At 46.2% G+C, this 23246-nt stretch overlaps 1 protein-coding gene across 1 annotated transcript; it reads left to right on the forward strand.

Moving 5' to 3' along the window:
• The first annotated feature begins 1014 nt into the window (after nucleotides 1-1014).
• On the forward strand, nucleotides 1015-23183 carry AGXT2 (alanine--glyoxylate aminotransferase 2). Its single transcript, XM_083402987.1, has 14 exons — nucleotides 1015-1262; nucleotides 4537-4622; nucleotides 5232-5416; nucleotides 8092-8215; nucleotides 9127-9221; nucleotides 11338-11431; nucleotides 12209-12302; nucleotides 13821-13921; nucleotides 15320-15412; nucleotides 16359-16491; nucleotides 17576-17664; nucleotides 18489-18638; nucleotides 19601-19699; nucleotides 22110-23183. Exons 1-14 carry the CDS (start codon nucleotides 1169-1171, stop codon nucleotides 22221-22223), a joined length of 1551 nt encoding a protein of 516 aa, XP_083259113.1. The 5' UTR covers nucleotides 1015-1168; the 3' UTR covers nucleotides 22224-23183.
• Nucleotides 23184-23246: the final 63 nt, after the last annotated feature.

A 23246-nucleotide genomic window follows, 5' to 3' on the forward strand; every position in this document is an offset into this window, starting at 1 on the left:
AAGATTGGAAGAAATATGATGCAGTTTTACTGCAAGAAGCCAGTTCTCATGAGTTGTCTAGATGGGGCTTCCCAGGAGTGAGCAGGAAGAGCAGGCACATGCAAACTTCCAGATGTTTGGGACTACAATTCCCATCATCCCTGACTACTGGTCCTGTTAGGTAGGGATGATGGAAGTTGTAGTCCCAAAACATCTGGAGGGCCGAGTTTGCCTATGCCTGACGTAGGAGATCTGAGGTCTCAATTCATGCTCTAAATTCAAAAGTAGCATCTCTCCGGGTCATCTGGGCTTCCAGCAAAACACTCAACTAAGTAGCTTATATTTTGGATACAAGCACATACTGGAAATTCAGGTCCATGCAATCAAACTGGTTGAAATCCCTCAGTTGCTGCTGTAACACAACTAATCAACTTTTTAAAAAACAGCCTCAGTTTTTTGTGGTTAGGGTGATTGGGAAATGCATTGAAAAGTGTGGATTGAATTAATGATTTGCCAGGAAGAACGCTCCTCACAAACAAATCAGAACAAATGCTCAGTAAAGAGCGGACATAGTCTAACCTCCGTGCAAGCTTTGCGCAACCCAATCTGGATCGGTGCTCAATAAACAGGTAATCTGTAATGCATGGCCTTCAGCCAGTGCATTGGGACCCAATACCAGGTCATGTTCTGATTTCAAGCGGGCTGCAGCTGCAACATTAACAAACACAAGCTAACAAACACAGAGATGATGCTTAAGTAAAGGCAAAGAGGAATCCCATTACCCCCAGGTCCTTTGCTCCCAGTCAACTCTTGGCTTACTCATTTCTGCCTTGCCTTCCAAACTGTTTCTCACACACACTTGGAATGAATGAGAGGGGAAGGATTTGCAGGTCAACCTTTAACAAGCAAGCCTTGCGGGTTAACACTCTGCACGTGCTCAGAGAAGTTTACGCACGCCCACGCCCTCAGTGCGAAGTTCCTTCTCAGTTAATCCTGGACTTCTCAAAACCAGGCTTCTGAGGGAAGGCCGGACTCCGGGGGCAGCACCCACTGGACCGCGGCCTCAATCCACCCCTTCGAGCGGGGGGCGGCGGCCGCTGCTCGGCTGCCATTGGTGGCGCCCGCGGACCTTAAAGTCCACCTCGCCCTCCGCGGCCTGCTGTTTCGGAGCGAGAGAGAGAGAGAGAGGATGGTCGCGGCTCGGCTCCGAGGGGCGCTCCTGGGCCAGAAGCCCCGCCTGGCCTGGCTCTGGGCGGGAAACAGGCCCGGCGCGGCGGGGGGAGGTAAGGGGCGGCGTCGGGGAGCGGGAAAGGCCGGAGGGGCTGCGGGGGTGGGTGGGAACGGCACCCTCTGGCACAGCCGGAGAGCGGAGCTTTGCTCGCGCCTCAGCCCAGGAGCTTTTCTCGTTCCTCGGGGGAAAGCGAGGGCGCGCCTCTGAGGGCGTGCAGAGCGCGCTCCCTCCGAATAGCCATCCTCTGCGAGGCGGAGTTGAAGGGTTTACACAGCGGAAAGTGGCTTTGAGGATTCGCACCACCATGCAATGACGCTCATCTTTCCCTCTCAGATAAGTGCGCGGAGGTCGCTCTCCAGACCCGCCCTCGCGCGCGCTCTTTGGCGTCGTCCGGGAAGGGGATGAGTGACTGGAAGCGCCTCAGGCCGCCATAGAGCGTGGCTTTTGTTACCACACCTACAAAGACACCTCTCCTTTCCCCGGCCAGGGAGCCTCCTGCCGGCAGGGCAGCCCCGCTAGCGAAGGTGGCTGCCGAAGCCGATTGGTAGATGGAGGTTTGGAGCCGGCACTATGGAGAACGCGCTTTTTCGCGCGCGGGCAGAGCTGGTTAATCTGCGGAACTCGCTGCCGCAGGAGGGACTGAGGGTCGGGACCTGCGCCCGCTGCCTTAAATGCTGCTAAACCCTCAGCGCGTTTACTGGGAAGTGAAAAAGTGGCTGTATTGTGGGACCGCTTAGAGATCTTTTTTGAAATATTAAGCGGTATATAAATGCTCGGTGGGACTTGCCCCCAGGTTTTTTTTTGGGGGGGGGGCAGATGCAAAAGAAGACGGAACTCGCTTGCCTTTAACAGCCTTGTAGAAGAAGCATTTTCAGCAGGTGCTGAAATTCCCTCTTCTTCACAGCTTATTAAAAGGTGCAGAAGCCCTGTCGTATTTTGCATCTGGCCTGCTTTACTCTCAAGATAACGTGCATTGTAGAATCATGGAACTGTAGGCATGGATGGGACCACGAGGATCCTCCAGTCCAACCCCTCCTGCAATAGGGGAATGTTTTGCCCAACCTGGGGCTTCAACCCATGACTTTGAGATTAAGTTTCATGCTCTGCTGACTGAGCTATCCCAACTGAATTCAACATTACAGTTCATGGAGGATGCATATACAGTGGTACCTTGGGATGCGAACAGGATCCATTCCAGAGCCCCATTCGCATCCTGAATGGAACGTAAGACGCCATGGGGCTTCTGCACATGTGTGGGTCGCATTTCGCCGCTTCCACGCATGTGCGTGACATTTTGAGCATCTGTGCATGCGCGAGTGGCGAAATCTGGATGTAACGCACTCCGTTACTTCCGGGTTGCTGCGGAGCGCAACCCGAAAGCGCTCAGCCTGAAGCACATTCAACCTGAGGTATGACTGTATATATACCTATCAACCAAAGCTAGTAGGTATGATGGCTGGTTGAAACCTCCATGTTCAGAACCAGTGTCCCCTTCATTACCAGATGTTGGGGGCAGGGCAACGGCAGGAGTGTGGTATTTGGACCAGTGTGATTTGGGGGGGCTTCAGAACTCCTGCTTCTCTGAAGCACTAGGAGGTCCAGCTCCAAGAGCCTTCTGGCGGTTCCTCACTGCAAGAAGTGAGGTTACAGGGAACCAGGCAGAGGGCCTTCTCTATAGTGGCACCCGGCCTGTGGAATGCCCTCCCACCAGATGTCAAGGCAATAAACAACAATCTGACTTTTAGAAGACATCTGAAGGCAGCCCTGTTTAGGGAAGTTTTTTATGTTTGATGCTTTACCACTTTTAAAAGTGCTGTAAGCTGTCCAGAGTGGCTGGGGATACCCAGCCAGATGGGCAGGGTATTAATATTATTATTAATAATAATAATAATAATACATCCCACAGTTTCACTTTCTTTTTTACATTTTGCTTTTCCATGAAAACAACAGATCAGAATTAAATGGGAAAATAAAATAGGGCAGCATTTTGACAAGGAAGATGTCGTGTGGATGCTGCGCAAAATTTGCATGCTTGAGCGGTACAAACTCTGAATCAAATAATTCACATTGCCATCTAAAACCTTTCAGTCCAGAGCTTAAAATTACCTAACTGGACCACTGCCCAAAGAGGTGGCATTTTTATAATGTGGATATTTGTAAACTAGGTGCATTTACAGGAGCTGCTTCTCCACATAACTGATGTGCATCTCATCCCCTGACAACACTGCAAGCATACAAACTGCACCGGCTTTTCCAACCCACCCTGGTCTGCTGCAAGAAGGGAAAGAAGCAATTTTAGGGCCACCTTAGAGGACTTATTCCACTTAAGGCCAAGAGCACTGTGTGCACAGGGTCATTCTGGTCCACATTGATTTGTGATTTCTGTGAGGCGAGGTCCGAGTCCAGTCCGAGATCAAGGGAGCAGTATTGAGGCTGTCCATCAAAGCTGAAGCTGGGTCCAAGGCAGGGAGTTGGGTGAGGTCAGGAGATGGTGCAGGCAGGAACTGGCTACCAACAAGGTTGCTCCCGCAACTTGGGACTGGGGCTGGCTGGCTTTTATCTTTCCTGAGGCATAGGGCAGCCCCCGGTCCACAGGTGACTCGCCTCTCCTGGCCTGGAGGCGAGCACTCCTCCTGAGGGAACTTAGTTCCCTCCACCTCTCTGCCCTGAGCCTCTGCAGCTCAGGAGAGGCTGGAGGGTTACCGGACCCAGATGCAACCTCCTCTTCCCCTGAAGGGGCTGAGAGTGGAGCACCTGCAGGCAATGGGTCCTCCATCACCTCAGGAGCCAGAGCAGACTCAGCTGGTGGCTGCACCTGAGGATCCAGCACAGGTGAGGACCCTTCAGGCTCAAGCTCTAGCCCCGGCTCATCTGGTTCTGGAGGCGGGGAATCTTGTGCAGGCTGGGATTCCTCAGGTTCAGCCTCCGAGTCCAAATCCCAGGCCATCACACCCAGCCTTGTTCCCTCCAGATGTTTTTGGCCTGCCATTCCCATCCTCCTTGGGCATTGGCCATGCTGACAGGGGCTGATGGGAGAGGGAGTCTAATAACATCTGTAGACAGAGGAAGTCTGTGCTAGAAGAATAGTTTCTGACGCCAGTGTGGTACAGTGGGTGGGGTATTACACTTTGGACTTTGGTTCCAATCCTTGCTCAAGCGTGCCACTTACCGTGACTTTAGGCCTTTCTGCCAAGTTTGCTTCACAGTATCTCAGCAGGAAAAATGTTAAAGCTGCTTGTCACATGACACTGGAATAAATAAATTGCACTTCAGAGGGTTACACTGATATGTGTGGATAATCCTAACAATTTGCATTTTTTAATTAGAGGTATACAGGCAACAGAAGCTGCAAAACTCTTGCCGCCTGCAATCAAAAATGCCTCCTTGTGGCTTTTTACCTGAAAAATATGAGGTAAGCGTGTGAGTTGCTAGTCCTGTTTGTGGGTGGATAGGGTTTGGAGGGCTTTGCTGTGTTGCTAGTTCTCAGCAAGGTTTTGTGCACACTGCACAGGCAGAGGATGCTTAATGCAGGCTAACTGTACAATCGTATATGTGCCTACTTGGAAACAAGTCCCGTTGAGTTCAAAGGGGCTTACATTCCCATATACCGTAGGTGTACATAGGTGTGCAGCCAGTGATGTGAGTTTTCTGGGAAGTTTCGAACTGGAAAATTCACTTTGCATTGGAAAATTGTCTTGATGCCCTAGAGAGTAGCATGTTTATTTTGCTTGTATTTAGTAAACCAAGCTAAAAACTTTGAAATGGGCATCCATTTAGTGTTACTAATGAGCATATGAAACATACTTTTTTTTTTGAAGTGGTTGTATTGTATATGTGGCTCTATTTTCTCAGTGGCTCAGGGAGAGTTTGGGGCACTTTCTACCCAGCCCAGATTAGCAGACAGATATTTCAAAGCTGTACTGTGTTGATACAATCGGATTACTCAACTGATTATGATGGGGGTCAGGTCTCTACAATGGAAATAAATCTACAAATGCCTTTTTGTGCTTCCTGCTTGCAGTCCTATCCCTATGAGCAGATGCTGAAGATCCGCAAGCAGAATGTGTCCCCCTCCTTGCTCACTTACTACAAGAAGCCACTGCTTATCCATCAGGGGCATATGCAGTGGGTGTTTGACTTGGAAGGACGTCGGTACCTTGATCTCTTTGCTGGAATTGCCACTGTTAGTGTTGGTCACTGCCACCCGTAAGTATGTGGTTAATCCCACTGTCTAATAATCTGCAAAATTCCACTAGCATGGTTACAGACCATGGCTAATGAGGGCTTAGCCACACTTAACGTTTGCCCCACACTTTCTAAGCACAGGTAAGCACTTTCCCAGTCCATGTTTGAGCACTTCCCCCTCTTCTCCGCTTTCCTAATGGAAACCTCCTCTTGAATGCTGAATTGGAACAAACAGCAATTCAGGTTTTCTGCAGATGGACATGAGCATTAAAGAGTGGGCTTTCATGTGGGACATGGACCGGAAAAGCACAGATTTGTGCCTAGAAAGCACAGAGGAAGATTAGTATGAATGAGCCCTGAGTGTCATCTGCAGGCAAGCTGGGTGTTTGCTTGGGTGCCACAGTGAATCTGGGCAGGTAGAGATGTCACAACTGCTCTTGTTACCATTGGCTTACCTACTCTGATGTCACAGAGGTGTACTGAGTGATTTTTGTTTAGTGGTGCCATGTAAATGTTGCCTTTCGAAAGGCAACCTTGTTCCTGCTAATCAGCTTGAAGCTTTTCCATGAAAACTGACAGGTGATTCTTGCTGCTTATCTTTTTTTTTTTTTAATAAATATTTTATTCGTTTTTGCATAAAAGACAACAAAGCAAAACAAAAGCAACAAACAATACACCAAAAACATACAGAATTACACAAACATAACATACTACAAACAACAGAAATAAAAACAATCTTATCTTCATATTGATCTTGCATTAACTTGTTTCTCTGACTTCCCCGAGTCTCCCTTCCCTGTATTCCAATTCATACAATTAAACAACAAATCCCTTCCCTCTGTCATAATTAACCTCCTTTCTGATTTGAATGTCTTAATATAGCTTATTCAATGCTTAGAACTTAGAATGTTGGGTCTTCTGATCCTTAAAATTTTACTCCAATAACCTTATACATTCAATCTGATGTTATTTTAACATTCATTAATCTTGTAGTGTTTCTGTAAATAGTCTTTAAATTTCTTCCAATCTTCCTCCACCGTCTCTTCACCCTGGTCTCTGATTCTGCCAGTCATTTCTGCGGATTCCATATAGTCCATGACTTTCATCTGCCATTCCTCCAGCGTGGGTAATTCTTGTGTCTTCCAATACTTTGCAATAAGTATTCTTGCTGCTGTTGTGGCGTACATAAAAAATATCCTGTCTTTCATACGTACCTCTTGGTTGACCATGCCCAGGAGAAAGGCCTCCGGTTTCTTCGGGAATGTGTATTTAAATACTTTCTTCAGTTCATTATAGATCATCTCCCAAAAGGTCTTAATCCTTGGGCATGTCCACCAGAGATGAAAAAAGGTACCTTCAGTTTCTTTACATTTCCAACATTTGTTATCGGGCATATGATAAATTTTTGCTAGTTTGACTGGTGTTATGTACCATCTGTATATCATTTTCATAATACTTGCTGCTTATCACCTGTTACAGCTCTTGGGTGTGTTATGCATTACACAGAATTGTCACAGGTGACACTTCTTGCATTTCATGGCCATTTGGCCCCACTGTTGGTAGTTTTTCTCCTTTTACATGCGTGTAAATCAGGGGTCGGGGACCTTTGGCACTGCAGGTGTTAGAATCATAAAACTGTAGAGTTGAAAGGGATCCTAAGGATCATCTAGTCCAACCTCCTGCAATGCAGGAATTTCAACTAAAGCACCCATGACAGACGGCCGTCCAACCTTCACTTAAAAACCTCCAGTGAAGGAGAGTTCACCACCTGTCGAACAGCTCTTACCAAACTATATAACTGTAACTCCCATCACTCCTACCAAGTATGGCCAATGGCCAGGAATGATGGGAATTGTCCAGCAACATCTGGAGGACCAAAGGTTTGCCGTGCAATCCTAACTATATCTAGCCAGAAGCAAGCTTTATGCACCTGATGAAGCAAACTCTTGTCCATGAAATATTTCAGCTCAATATGATGCTACTGTTTGTTGGTATTGCTTTTTTTAAGTTTCTGTATTGCACAGTGTTTCCTGGGTTGTTTATAAAAGGGCATAACAGCAACAGTTTCAAAGGCTAGATTCTGCAGTTATGCTACAACAGATGAGCTCTGTGACTTTGCAGCAACATGCTGCTTATGTATCTGTTTATTGGGCTAAACTGTAGCCAACTAATATTTTGGTGCAATGCCGTATCCACTTTATTTCATTACTTACTTACTGTATGACTTTTCATCTCAAGTGACCTCAAAACAGTTTACACATAAACATGACACTATGAAAAAAATTTACAGAGCACAGTAACAGTAATGTAGCAATAACAGAAGCACAAAACATCAATTCAAAACAAGCTTAAGGCTCAACAACATTCCAACCAGTCTCAGAAAGCTAGAAAAACCGAATTTAAGCATCTTGTGCCTAAAGTGGCTGCTAATTTACCCAAGGAAGAAATGACAATTAAAAAACAAACAAACAAAATATTATTAACTAACATATTAACAAATAATAACAATCACAATAAATACAGAAAATAGTTTGGGCAACATATATAAATATATATAAAGCAATACGGATTGCTAACCTAATTTAACAGCATGAAACTAAACTAAGTTTGCTCTTAAAGGTGGGGTGTGTGTGGTTTGGATCAAAACAAATTGGATCAAAGACTTAAATCATCACATTTTTTCCAAACACACCCAGGAAGGTAACAGCAGCTGCCCAGAAACAGCTTGGTCGCTTGTGGCACACAAGCAGCCTCTATGCGCACGCAGCAATCCAGGAATATGGAGAGAAACTGGCCTCGTTGCTTCCAGCTCCCTTAAAGGTACGCTGAGTTGTACAGTGAGAAAATTGAGTTCGAAATGTGTGGGTTATGGTGATGCTCTGAGCTAGGAGGGTCAGTCAGGGATGTAATTCCACCCCCCACCCCCCATGAATGAATATATATATATATATATATATTTCAGAAGATATAGTGCAGGCAGAGGCAAACTCGGCCCTCTGGATGTTTTGGGACTACAATTCCTATCATCCTTGACCACTGGTCCTGCTAGCTAGGGATCATGGGAGTTGTAGGCCGAAAACATCTGGAGAGCCGAGTTTGCCTACGCCTGAAATAGTGGAATTATAACCCTTGGGTTGTATTTAACTAAATTGCAAGAACTGATGACTTCTAAATGCAAAGGGATTTTTCCTACCCCTCCTGCCCCTGCATGCACCGCAGACAATTCCCAAATCTACTCCAGAGGTTTGAGGGGAACCCCAGAACAGATTCAGGCAGCACACAGAGGGAGTGGCAGGGGAAAGACCCATTGCGCAAGTGGAAACCATTCTCCACCTGGAACGAAGTACCGTATTTTTTGCTCTATAAGACTCCTAAAAAGCAAGGGGAAATGTGTGTGCGTCTTATGGAGCGAATGCAGGCTGCGCAGCTATCCCAGAAGCCAGAACAGCAAGAGGGATCGTTGCTTTCTCTGCACAGCGATCCCTCTTGTTGTTCTGGCTTCTGAGATTCAGAATATTTTTTTCCTTGTTTCCCTCCTCCAAAAACTAGGTGCGTCTTGTGGTCTGGTGCGTCTTATAGAGCGAAAAATACGGTACTTAAAACTGCATTGAATACAATCCATGGTGTTTGCACTCTGCCAGATTGTTAACTGTGCATCAGAATAGATATGCACTTAACTTTGCTTCTCTTCTCCCTAAATCTGCATTCTGACAAATATCTCTTTGTTCTAGGTGATTTTCCTAACCAACAGTGGTTCGGAAGCCAACGACCTCGCCATGTTAATGGCAAGGGTTTTTACACGCAACTTTGACATCATTGGATTGAGGTAGCTATCACACCTTGTATATTAGTTACTTGTTTTTGTTTCATAAAATCCATGCACTGCTTGGTTGTAAGGAAACCTCAAAGTGATTTGTGATTCGAGGACCCGATCCCCGCTTGGGGAATAAAGACACGTGGACACAGAATGTAAGGTTAATGGGTAAGGTAAAGGCCACAACTTTATTGATTACAGCATGTGAGAAGGTATTGGCTTAGGCATTGGACCACGGAACATTAGACTCCACCCACTCGTAGAGGGGTGAGTCTGAGGAGGGGTTAACCACCAGTAGGGGGAGCCTGTTGATGCTAATCCAACTATAGGCTCTCTTCCTGATGTCACCGAGGGTCGTGCCATGGCCCCCCGCCACACGGGCATCAGACAGGATCCACCACCGCTGGATTCCTTTAGCGGAATACCCAAAATTGTCGGGGAAGGCGATGGCCACACCTTGCCCCCGAAGAAAATGTGTGTGCAATGGTGGGGATGGCTGGCACGGCTGCGTTTGAGCAGCAAGCCACACCCCTGTCGAGCTCTCCTATTGGGTGCCCAACTGGGGAGGGGCGTGGCGCCAGCCCTGGAGTTGAAGCAGGGGGCGGAGCGCCCCCTGCATGACGCAGGAATCATCTCCTGCACACAACCCCTTCCCTCCTGGGAGTAGGAAAGGCTTTACACAAAGAATAAAACAATAAAATTATTGGTAAAAACAGTTAAAGGCAACAATTCAAAACATTAAAAAAATAAAACCAGCAATAAAATAAAAACAGATTAAAGCACACATCAACATTCTAGATATCTGGGTATATTGTGATCTGCTTTTATGTTCCATATAGGGGTGAGCAGATTTCCCTTGTTCCATAACTAGGTTGGAGATATTTATGTCCAGATGTTCCTATCTGCCCTCTTCTGCTGCAATTTTATCTTTAATTCCCCTGAAACAAAGTACTGTTCGATCATGTATCTTCATCTGTTTTTTCTAGAGTGTGTTATGTTACTGGCTTGCAATTCCTTTTTAAAACAGATTACTGGTCAACAGCCCAGAATGGTCCTCTAAATGGGACCTAATGTTTAGGATTCTTCTAATTTACTGAAAATTCATGCTTTCTTCTGGCATGCCTTGGAATAGCGAGATTCATACAGAAGTGAAAGAGGGGGTATTGTGCCCATCCAAGATGCCAAAGGCTGCTGAACTAGCACAAACCCTGAACTGATCAGAGTACCTCTAAGTTCAGCATGAAACATGGAGCAGGTTGAAGTGATCTCTTATATGGCCAAAACATGTTCAAATTCTTGGGTTTGAGCTCTTGAGTTTCATAGAACTCTTGCTGAACCTCAGGTGTTCAAAGTAAGAAAATCAAGATAAAAAAGATGTTAAATGCCCAGGTTGATGCTACTTAAAAACATAAGAAAGGCACTACTGGATTAGGCCAGTGGCCCATCTTGTCCCGCATCCTGTTTTCACAGTGGCCAACTATAAGCAAAACTTGAGTGCAAGAACATTCCCCTCTTGGTGTTTTGAGCAGCTGTGTTTCAGAAACATACTGCCTCAAATAATGGAGGAAAAACATATCCACCATGGTTAGTAGACGCTTATAGCCATTTCCTGTATGAATCTTCCTAATCCTCATTGCAAGTCATCCAGGTTGGTGGCTAGTGCTGCCTCTTGTGGAATCTCATTCCATAATTTATGCTCTGTGTAGAGAAGTACATAATCTTCCAACATTCAGATTCATTGGATGTTCCTAAGTTCTAGTGTTACGAGGGATGGAGAAAAAACTTTCCTTCATCCACTTTCTCTATAGATGATTCCAAGCGCAATAGGCAACATTTTGCAATGCAAATTTATGCTTGCTAGTGCTTGCTGGTTGCTAGCACAAACTTAGCAATTTTGTGTATTTAACATTCATCCTCTTCAGATCAGTTTGGTAAAGACAAACCACTGAGAAGCCAGAAGGGTTTTCTGTTGTTAGCTCTCAGTACTGGTTGCTGAAGACGGTTTCTGTGCAGTTCAGAAGCTTGCCTTTCTTTTAATTATTCTTGTTTCTTTCTGATTTGTAAAGAGTGTCACAGGGAGATTAATCAGAAGGGATTGAAAGTGGTTGTGGTGGTTTTTTTCCTACAGAGGAGGCTACCACGGGAGCAGTGCTTACACAATGGGCTTGTCATCTATTGGATGTTACAAACATGGGCTTGCCAGTGGGCTTGGCTGCCAAAAGGTGAGGTTCTTGCTGCTTCCCTCCTCATTTGTTGCACAACAAACATCTTACTTGCTTGACTTTTCCTAAATCTCCCTATGTGATGCTACTCTTCAGGTTGGTTCAGAGCCTGCCAATCTGCTATGGGTCAAGCTCAAAAGTATTGGCACTGACATATAAGGCCACAAATAGCTCAGGACCAGGTTGTTTATGCATCCAGTGGATTAATGCGGTCTACAGGAGAGTTTCTCTGCCATAGGTCTCTACGTTGTATTTTTATTTTACTATATCTGCTGCTTTCTGTGTTGTTTTCCATTATCTTTTAGCTGCTTTATTGTGTCTAGTACATTGCCTTGAGATGTATGTGTGGAAGGCTATAAATAATTAAAAAAATAGAATACTAGACACTTTAATACAGTGTTTTCACTCTGGTAACAGAGAAGAGAATTATACCTCCTCTCCCCTTTTTAAATCAGACCTACATTCTGTAAGTATAGTATAGCAAGTTTTACAAGTATAGTGCTCCAAGTTTTACAAAATGCACAATGAGAAATTTGCTCCATTTTCAATCAAAGACAATACAGTTGGGTTGGTCCTAAATACAGGTATCTTTTGATCACTTTTTCATGAAGACTGAACTTTCTGCTGGTGGCCAAAATGTTTTGTATCTATGAAATTAGGTTGTACCAGCATTTTGATGAGTGAATATCTCAGACCAAAATGTGAAAAATAGCATAAAATCCTGACATAGCCAGCTAATCCCGTTGCAACACCTATATCTCTGTTGTGCTTTTTCAGACAATGCTGCCTGACGTTTTTCGTGGTCCCTGGGGGGGAAGCCATTGTCGAGATTCTCCGGTGCAAACCATTCGAAAATGCACCTGTTCTGCAGGTTGTTTCAATGAGAGAGGCCTTGATTTTCAGAGGTGAAAGAGAATGACACCATGGTGGTTCAGTGCAGTAAACTGGATATACCTAGGGCAGATGCAGATCTGCAACCGTCTCATGCACTGCCAGACCATTAGTTCTGACAGCAGTTTTGCAAGGCAAATATCCTTTTAACTGTGGGTATAGAGTGAACTTGGCACCTCCTGCATGTAAAGTATATCTCTCAGATATGATGGTAAAGATAAAGGGACCCCCTGACCATTAGGTCCAGTCGCGGACGACTCTGGGGTTGCGGCGCTCATCTTGCTTTACTGGCCGAGGGAGCCAGCGTACAGCTTCCGGGCCATGTGGCCAGCATGACTAAGCTGCTTCTGGTGAACCAGAGCAGCGCACGGAAATGCTGTTTACCTTCCCGCCGGAGTGGTAACTATTTATCTACTTGCACTTTGACTTGCGTTTGAACTGCTAGGTTGGCAGGAGCAGGGACCGAGCAACGGGAGCTCACCCCATTGCAGGGATTTGAACCGCCGACCTTCTGATCGGCAAGCCCTAGGCTCTGTGGTTTAACTCACAGTGCCACCCGAGATATGATTGTACTGACAGTGAAATCCAAACCCGAGAGCCGCTGGGATGAGCGAGTTTGGAATGGGTGGGTCTTGGGCTGAAGCTGAACCACAGCTACTGCAACACAACTCCCTCATCCCATCTTTGCTGGGGATGTGCCAGTGTAACTCTATGCCAGCTCAGCCAGCACAAGTCCCCTCCAAAGGGGGCATTCTGGGGACAGGGCAAGTTGAAATTTACAACATCAAGCTCTCCATCATAATTCCCTTTAAACTGCTGCTCTTTGCTAAGTGTTTCATGCTGAGAATTGGGCACTTTGGAGAGCTGCCCTGAGGACAAAGGGGTGTTGGTGGACTGGGATTAAGTGTGAAGAGTTGGCAAACGTGGATGGTGGCCAAACTCCCCCGCTTCAATTCCAGTTGCGCTTTTAAAAGGTGCAAGTGGGACCTGTGAAATGGTACTTCCTTCCAGGTATGTGTGTACACAGTCTGAGTTTGCTCCTGCAAGTTATGGATAGGACATATATCAAATGGCTATTTAGATCTGGAAACTAGCTCATTTATGTCCAGTATACAGTATTTCCTCTAGGAGTAATAACAGTTGTCATAGCTCTAGCTTTTGCCCCACTTGTTTTGCTGCAGTCCTGTGAGCAATCTCTATTCAGCTCAATGGGATTTACCTCTGAGCAGGCAGGCATAGGACTCTGCTGCTAGAGCTGAAAATTGGAAATAGAAGGGGAAATGGACGACATGTGTGTCTTTGTATTCAGATTACATGTATTCTGCCAACCTCTGGAGTATGGGAATTTAGATGCGGGTGGTTGGACCAACCTTGTTTATTTAGATGTTACCAAAATGCATGGCGGATATTTTATTTTTATAAAAGCAGCATTAGAAGCCACCCTTGGCCTCTATTGCATGTGAATGTTTTGTTCTCCCTCCCCATCCTCTCGATACAGGCTCTTGCCATGCAAAAGACCAGTATATTGAGCAGCTCAGAGACACTCTCACGACTTGTGTTCCAAAGGCCATAGCTGGATTTATTGCTGAGCCAATTCAAGTAAGTGATTCCCTTTGTAGTAATAGCATGCTATGTCAGTGGATTGGTTTGCACATAAGCCATGGTTTGTTTAGCCAATGTGTTTTGTAATGGGCAAACCCAGCCCAGCAGAGTAACCATGTTTGTTTTCTGCCAGCAAACCAAGATGGTTTGTAGTTGGCTGACAAACCAAGGCTTGTTTTGTCTATAGTTTCTTATGTCCAAACCTAACAGCCTTGCTTAATTTATGGTTACCAGATTTTTTTTTCAATGAATCCGGGGATATTTCATTTCTGAATGAGTCAAAAGACCCTGGGCCCAAGCACACATGCATATTGTATAAAGGTGCAAAGCCTTTCTTTCGCACCCTGTGAAACATAAATGCGCAGAGTTTTTTAAAAAAACTGGGCAATGGCTGCCCACCCGCAACTTCCGAGCCTCCCCCGATCAGTCAAAACAAAGGGGGAAGGGGGCAGGAGATCTGTACTGCCGGACATCCTCGGTTCCCTTTCGGCAGTGGCAGCGGCAGTCTCAGCAGCCCAGAGTCGGCCTGGTAGCACAGTTAGCTCTGGATGGCTTCAGGAGCTGCTTGCTGCCATGGCACCCGCCATTTTTCCTCGCTGGAAGGTCCGGCAAGTAAAAAAGGCGGGCGCCATGGCAGCAAGCAGCAAACAGCTCTTGAAGCCAGCCAGAGCCAACTGTGCTACCAGGCTGGCTCTGGACTGCTGAGGCTGCCGCTGCCATGTTTCCCGGGGACAGATTTGCAAATCTGGAGACATTCTGGGGACGGAATTTGTCCGGGGACAGATTTGCAAATCCGGGGACTGTCCCTGGAAACCAGGGACTTTCTGGTAACCCTAGCTTAACTATGGTTTGTTTGGCCTGTCACCTTCCTGCTCCTTAGTATCAGCCTTGTCCTTTGTAGAAGTCAACAGGGAGGTGGAGGAGGGTGGCGACCAAACTAGAATTTCTTGGCTCTGCCTGTGACTGATTCTGGCTCCACCAACTGTTTGAATTCCTGCCTTTTGTCCTGCGGGCACAAGCCACCACTGGCTGCAACCAAATGCCCCTCTTAAAGCACGATTTAAAGTAAATGTAAAGTAAAATTCTGACACAAGTGAAAACATGCATCCTTTTGCTTCCATGTTTTGCTGCATAGAATAGTGGCAAGTTTGTTGTATGGTTGAAGCGTGCTCTGCTACAAGTCTGGGGACTTGGATTTTGCTGAAAGCTGCTCCGGAGAGGTGGGGGACCACCTGGAATAGAGTGGAATATGGTGCTGAGAGCTGTGGTTCCTGGGGGAGAGTATCAGTGGAAATCAGGTGCCCCAGCTTACACAATGGGAAACACATTTTCACTAAGGTGGAGCTGCTGTTGGCCACTAAACCAGTGTCTTTTGTGTGTGTGTTCTTTTGGCAGGGTGTCAACGGAACAGTTCAGTACCCCAAGGGATTCCTGAAAGAGGCTTTTCAGCTGGTGCGTGAAAAAGGTGGCGTGTGCATCGCAGATGAAGTGAGTACTTTGAACTTAACTTCCCCTATCCAAAGATTTATACACATCTGTTTTTGAAAAACATATTGTGAAGGACATAGGAGTGACCTAGAATTACACATATTCCTTTATTTCCATGGGAAATAACTTGGTGCATAAGAGAGTGAAGGGTGTGTGATCGTGTGGGGAAACTGGCCCCACTCGTACGGGAGCAAAGTTCCTGACACTTTCCCTCTGGAATAATGCAGCCTTTGGTCCCAAGCAGGCTGGATAAAACGGATTAGGCAGCTTTACAAAGCTGGGTATCTTCTCAGTGAGTAAAGTTTTTCTCCCTCTCATATAACACTAGAACCCGTGGATATCCAACAAAGCTGAATGTTGAAAAATTCAGGGCAGATAAAACAAAGTCCTTCTTCATGCAGCACGTAGTTAAACTATGGAACTCACTGCCACAGGATGCAATAATAGCAACCAGCTTGGATAACTTTAGATGAATTTGTGGAGAGAGAGAAATATCAGTGGCTACTTAGTCATGATGGCTATGCTCGGCCGCCACAGTTGGAGCAGTAATGCTCCTGAATATCTGTCGCTGGAAACAACAGGAGAGGGGAGTGCTTTTGTGTCGATATCCACATTGCAAGTTTCTCAAATCTATCTGGTCGGCCACTGGCTTGATCCAACAGCCTCTTCGACCATTTTGCAGCATGCACCCTGGTATACACAGTTTCATGTGAGCCTTGCATGCACATACACAGTATATGGGACCCAGTTGCAGAGGATTCCTACAAGCTGGTATGTGTGGTGAAATAACTGTGTGCTCATCACCTGTGGCAACACACACACTGGGTGCACACAATTCCTCTAGAGAAATGTTATCTGTGAAAGAAATCTGTATTGTGTGAACTACAAGCCCAAAACATACGAAGCAACTTTTTTTAAAATAAAAAAAATTCTTTGTTCTTTGAAGGTTCAGACGGGGTTTGGTCGAACAGGCAGCCATTTCTGGGGATTTGAAGGACACGATGTGGTTCCTGACATTGTCACCATGGCAAAGGGAATTGGCAATGGGTTTCCAATGGGCGCCGTTGTCAGTACAGCAGGTGCAAATGACTTTCATACTTCAGATGTTAAAGTCTTGAATAATTGGGGTTTTAACAGGGCTCTCGTGGCTGTTTGGTGAGAACGGACCTTTGCATCTATGCTTTGTCTAGGGCAGTGGTTCCCAATTCTCACCTCCTATGGACCACTTCAGAATTGGTGAGGGTCTTGGCAGACCGCTTAACAGTTTCCCCGCCTGTTGTAGGAAATGTAATGTGCTTTGCAATATGCCGGAGGATTTTTTAATTGTAATTTTATTGCTTCTTTTATTTCTTATGTTGCATTATAATGTAAGAAACAAAAGAAGCAATAGAGATACGACTGAAAAATCAGCATGAATATTCAATGCAGACATACCATTGGCAGGAATGAGACAGCAGTAAATCACACTGAGCAAGTTGAATTTAACTCTTTATTAGCAAAAACAGGATCTGCACCAGGGTGGGTGGGTAAGTCCTAATGAGCACAGCAACACATCACCGGTAGGTCTTTCCCCCATGAAGCAGTTGCAGAGACTGAAGGTTCCTACCTCCCCACAGCTGCCTAAGCCCCCTCCTCTCTGTGGTTTTCCCAAGCAATCTGAGACTGTGCCTGCTTGACGCTAACTTCGCCCTGCCCTTTTTATGTCTCTCCCAGTCCTGGGAGACCAGATGGGAGGGGAGCTTGTTAGAGCAGGAGGAGGAGACAGCCATACCTTCTCACCAGTCTGACTTATCTCTGCCTCTTGGTCTCTCCTGCTTCCAGTTCTGATTCTGGACTTCTCTCTGCCACAGACTCCCCCTGCATACTAAGCCCTGGTGCCTCTTCAGCTTCTGACACCACCTCCTCCCAGTCTTCATCTTCGGGCCACTCATCACTATCCTACCACTAATCCCCGGGCTCTGTGCCTTCTTCCCTTGGGATCCCCACCTGGTTCCTCCCACCATTCCTCTGCATCCAACCGGTCCATGACAACCACAGACCACCTGGATGAAGCTCAGCCCATGAACCACAGTTTGGGAACCCTTGCTCTGCAGTATCAGCTGCTGCCTTTAATTATTTACTATAATGTTTCAATTATGAATACTGGCATGCTTTGTTTTTCAGAGATTGCAGAAGCCTTTGCTCGAACCCTTCATTTCAACACATTTGGAGGAAATCCTGTGGCCTGTGCAGTTGGGTCTGCAGTTCTGGATGTAAGAAAATGACTCTGACTTGCATCTTTATCTATGGGGAACTGTAGCATATACACCATGAGTCTTTTCATCTTAACACTGCAGTACACCACCATCCTTAGGTACTTCCAGACTGTCTCTATGTTTTAGGTAAAGGTAAAGGGACCCCTGACCATTAGGTCCAGTTGTGACCGACTCTGGGGTTGCGGCACTCATCTCGCTTTATTGGCCGAGGGAGCCAGTGTACAGCTTCCGGGCCATGTGGCCAGCGAACCAGAGCAGCGCACAGAAATTCTGTTTACCTTCCTGCCGGAGTGGTACCTATTTATCTACTTGCACTTTGACGTGCTTTTGAACAGCTAGGTTGGCAGGAGCAGGGACCGAGCAACGGGAGCTCACCCCATCGCGGGAATTCGAACCACTGACCTTCTGAGTGGCAAGGCCTAGGCTCTGTCGTTTAACCCACAGCGCTACCCACATCCCCTATGTTTTAGGGAGGGATTTAATCACATTCTGGCAAATTCAGGAAGCGCCGTTAATATCTTGTGCAACAAATTCGCTTCCCAAGCAGATCAGATCTTTTGCAACAAGCGATGGGAAAATGCTCTGGAAACTGGGAGGACACTTGATTCAACAAAGTCTAGGCTACCTGTCCTTGCTTCATTTACCCCTTGTAAATTTAAGACAGGATTATCCATATGTTCTGTGCAGCAGTTATTTACACTCATAGTAGTGGTGTTTCAGATTAACTCCACATGCTGTTGCTTTCTTTAGAGTTAAAAAGTGCCTGTCCAACGGTATTTCAGAGAATTTGATGATTTCCTGCATGGCTTTTGTATTCTCAGGCAATAGCAGAAGACGGCTTGCAGAAAAACAGCGAGGAGGTGGGGACTCGCCTCCTCTTAGAGCTGGCTAAGCTGCGCGATGAGTTTGAAATAGTCGGAGATGTCCGTGGCAAAGGACTGATGATTGGAATAGAGATGGTCAAGAATAAGGTCAGGAAGACACTTTGCGGGCCTGGAATGGTCTCTATCATGGTATAAGCAGCCTCGACTTACAGATCCGTCTTGGCTCTTGGGCTGTCACAACTAAAGGCCTACTATGGAGGCCACTAAAAATCACCATCCAATTAACCGTATGGGCCTTCTCAGTGCCAGAGCTGCACTTTGTGGTTGGCAGACACTGATACGGGGGTTTGAAATTTGGCCACAGCTTTTATTGTTTACACATTACAAATGATTAGTGAGTTGGAGATGTGGCAACTCATAGGATCATAGTGGGAAGAGATCCTAAGGATCATCCAGTCCAACCCTCTGCAATGCAGGGATATTTTGCTGTCTCATTCAGGGATCAAACCTGCAACCTTGGCATTATCAGCATCACACTCTAGCCAACTGAGCTACCTAGGTGCCTCTCTTCTTGCCTTGGTTTTGCCCAAGGAATATCTGGCTCTCTATGCCACAGATGTTCCTCTTGTTTCATGCTCTATGTTGAGTTTATTATGCTGGTGAAGCCTCGTGCCTCGCTTGTCTCTTTTCTAGGCGTTGCCCATATCTACAGTCCCTCCACACTCCACAGCTGCTAGCTAGATTACGGTAATGCTCTCTATGTGGGGCTTCCCTCACACTTGATCCAGGAGCCGCAGGCAGTGCAGAATGCTGCAGCCCAATTGCTGACAGGAGCAGGGCCTTGTCAGGGTTAGGGCGCTGACAATTTAACAGCTTCTGTCATAAAAGGTTTAAAACGAGGAATCAAATCAGGAAGACAGATCAGAACTTAGTTCTCTCTCAGCATCAGCAAACCTTTGCCTCCACCCAGATTTAAAACTTAAGTCCAGTGCCACCTAGTGGCTAAACGTAATAGTGGCATAATCGATGCGAGTTCACTTCTGTTTGTGAGTTTCGGTTAAAAGAACCAGGAGAGGTGGAAGAAAACTAAGCTGACTTTTTCTCCACAGGAGACTCGCCAGCCGCTTCCAGTTGAAGAGATAAACCAAATCATGGAAGATTGCAAAGATATGGGAGTGCTGATTGGGCGGGGAGGAATGTTTTTCCAGGTATTCTTATATATATATATGATATATATAAATCTGATATATATAGATACATTCAGTTTATAAAGAGAGGCAGGTGTAGCAGCAATGATTCTCTTAGGTGTTGGATAAAAGCAAATGCCACTGGAAATGCAAAGCTGAGTGACTTTCTTTCACTCAGCATAAACTCTGCACTGAGACATGAATCAGACACCAGTAGAAAATAGAGGTGTGCTTGACTCTACAAAACATGGAGAGGGGAAAATCATTATTATTATTTTAGATGGGATGGGAGTTGCTAAACAACTGCATGCTAGTTTTTTAACCTGTGAACCCTAAATTCAGGCTTATTTCTGGGCAGATTCTATGTCCATCAAGCCCAGTATTGTCTGACTGGAAGCTGTTTTCCAGGATCTCAGGCAAAGGCCTTTCCAAGAACCAGGAGCCTGATCCTTCCAACTGGAAAGGCCAGGGATTGAACCTGTTACTTCCTGCCTGAAAAGCAGGAGCGCATTGATCTGATTTTGCCAAGCAGAAAGAATTAAGGGCCACTCTGCTGGCGATTCAGGATTTGCTCAATAGCTGCATTTCCTTGGGGGCGGTTTGGTGTTCAGAATAAACACCTAAGAGCTGCCTACTGGATCCAACCGAGGCCCATTCAGCATGTCCATCAAAGCCATGCTCCCGGTAACTCATAAGGAGGGCAGGCAGGCAGGCAGATTTAACCTGGAAGGGAGCCCCATTGAATTCAATAGGCTTTACTTCGGAATAGATAACATGGCTCCTTGAGAATGTCACTATTCTGCAGCAATTAAGGTTTGTGGTTTAAAGCGTTCTCTGTTCCCCTAGTGCAAGAGATCCGCTTTTGGAAATGGGTTGGGACTTTTTGCAGTCTGGAAGTAGCGGAGAAAGGCATTGGGAAGATATATGAACCATATGAACCCAGCAAGCCCACCCCTTCCCCAGTGTGGTGTAGTGGTTAAGAGCGGTAGACTCGTAATCTGGGGAACCAGGTTCGCTTCCCCGCTCCTCCACATGCAGCTGCTGGGTGACCTTGGGCTAGTCACACTTCTCTGAAGTCTCTCAGCCCCACTCACTTCACAGAGTGTTTGTTGTGGGGGAGGAAGGGAAAGGAGAATGTTAGCTGCTTTGAGACTCCTTAGGGTAGTGATAAAGCAGGATATCAAATCCAAACTCTTCTTCTTCTTCTTCTTCTTCTTCTTCTTCTTCTTCTTCTCTTTGCCCAGAGTTCTCTAGCAGCTCTGCTTAGCAAGAATTTCCCAGAGCTGTGCACTGGTAAAGTTAGAAATATTAGGTAACTGCAAGCTACATTAATAACGTGATTAGCATTCATGGCGCTACAGCATCAGTGGAGGGGGAATTGAAGCCACGGTCTTAGTAAATAAAATGACCCCTGTGTGGGAATTAGCAGTAGGGGGCTAAGGAAAGCATCCCCACCCCCTGCAATGCTAATTGACATGCATTATGTGTGTGTGTATAAGATGGCAGCTGGGGAGAGAAAGCTTTGAATTTCCTCTCTCCCCTCATACTGTGCTGCTGATGACTATCCCCACAACCTGGCATTTTATTTTTCCAAACTGCAGTGGCACGGTTGCCAATCAAAGCATTAACATAATGTGCAGCTAGGCCCTTGTGAGGCACTGTGTAGCAGCTGCCCAAAATAAATTGTTCAAAAGGCAGCAGTAAGGTGGCATTTTTTTTCCATGCAAAATGCTTCAATTGCCAACTAGGGATGGGGAAGTTTGTTGCCTGAAACTCTGGGAAGCTTGTTGCCAGTCAGTGTAGGCAGCACTGGCCTAGATCTGACTTGGTTCAAAACAACATCCTAGGCTCCCTCTCTCTCCTGTGTTTCCTGATTTCAGCCTTTTCGTTTACCACTGAATCCAGCTTTTTACCGTATTTTTCGCTCCAAAAGACGCACCAGGCCATAAGGTGCATCTAGTTTTGGGAGGAGGAAAACAAGAAAAAAATATTCTGAAACCCAGAAGCCAGAACAGCACAAGGGCTCTGGCTTCTGGGATACCATGTGGCTGTTCTGGCTTCTGGGATAACCGCGCCAAGCCTCTTCAGGGCAGCGGAATGAAGGCTCCCCCTGCCCAAAGAGGCTGTGCAGGGCTAAGGCAGAAGCCAGAACAGACGCGTCGCTGAAGGGGCGCTGCGCAGTTCTCCCTCTCTGCGCAGTGCCATTCGCTCCATAAGACGCACTCACATTTCCCCTTACTTTTTAGGAGGAGAAAGGTGCGTCTTATGGAGCGAAAAATACGGTATATAGTGGCTTCCTCCCCACCCCTTTTCGTAGCAACTCCGATTTAGTAACCACAGTGTGTATCCAGATATTTCTTTTTTTACTGCCAATTTAATGTGAGCTGTTCCCGTTTCCCTCTCCTCATTTTGGCTTCTTCCTCTTCCCAAGACGTTTAGAATCAAACCTCCGCTGTGCATCACTAAGGAAGACGCAGACTTTGCCCTGGGAGTTTTCCATGCCGCTTTAACAAGACACAGGGAAAGAACAGCCAAGGCAAAATAAGCACCCCATTCGCTGTCATGATGAAGAACAAACATCCCTGAGATTGAACTGCCGCAGCTGGCAAACTGCAACCGGTTGACGCGTTTATTGTAGCAGCCCATTTGCTGCGCCAACTTGTGCCACCTGAAGACTTGGTAGTTGCAGCAAACCTCCTGAGCAACCAGATTTATGGTTTGTATAAATCGTCAGATGACCCAGTTTTTTTGGTCTTAAACGTATGTCAAGCTGCTTTGGTTTTATTTGAGATTCTCTGTGCTTTATAGATATATTTGTATGCATGCCTCTAGTATAGAAGTGAAATGATAGTAATGCTGCTACCAGTCCCTAGAATGTGAGTGACAGCTGCCCTTCTTTAAGCAGCTGGGGGGCATCCAATGGGCACCTGTCCATTGGGCTCCCCATTCATTTTGTGGATTCAAGCAGTGCCTGTGTGGCTTCCCGGTCAGAAGCCGGGCAGCCAATGGTTTTAACACCCTTTAAAACAGCTGTCACCCAGATGTTTTGAACTCCCATCAGCTGGCAGGAGTTCTAGTCTTAAACCTCTGGGATGCACCAGGCTGGCAGAAGCCAATTTTAAACTGTAAATGGCATGGCTGGAACTCACCCCCATGTCTGCAAGAGCCAAAATCCACTTTTGCACATGTCTTATTAATTTAGCCCAGTTCTGAATAGTGTACAGTGGTACCTCGGGTTAAGAAATTAATTCGTTCTGGAGGTCCGTACTTAACCTGAAGCACCACTTTAGCTAATGGGGCCTCCTGCTGCTGCCGCGCCGCCGGAGCCCGATTTCTGATCTCATCCTGAAGCAAAGTTCTTAACCCGAGGTACTATTTCTGAGTTACCAGAGTCTGTAACCTGAAGCGTATGTAACCCGAGGTAGCACTGTATAAGGACGGGGGAGTCAAGGAAATGCTTTGAACAGCACGCACTAAAAATAAACTGCAGTGTACAGTAAAATAATTTATTGCTTCTTCCTGTACATGGCTTTCCTTACAAGTAAGGAAGATCGAATGGTATAGCTGT

The sequence above is a fragment of the Podarcis tiliguerta genome, assembly GCF_965153285.1.
Source record: "Podarcis tiliguerta genome assembly, chromosome: 11".
Lineage (NCBI taxonomy): Eukaryota > Metazoa > Chordata > Lepidosauria > Squamata > Lacertidae > Podarcis > Podarcis tiliguerta.

Coding starts and splice junctions, on each gene's coding strand:
- AGXT2 (XM_083402987.1), top strand. CDS start 1,169: ATGGTCGCGGCTCGGCTCCGAGGGGCGCTCCTGGGCCAGAAGCCCCGC. Junction 11,432..12,208: donor GTGGGCTTGGCTGCCAAAAG/GTGAGGTTCTTG, acceptor GTGCTTTTTCAG/ACAATGCTGCCTGACGTTTT. Junction 13,922..15,319: donor TTATTGCTGAGCCAATTCAA/GTAAGTGATTCC, acceptor TTCTTTTGGCAG/GGTGTCAACGGAACAGTTCA.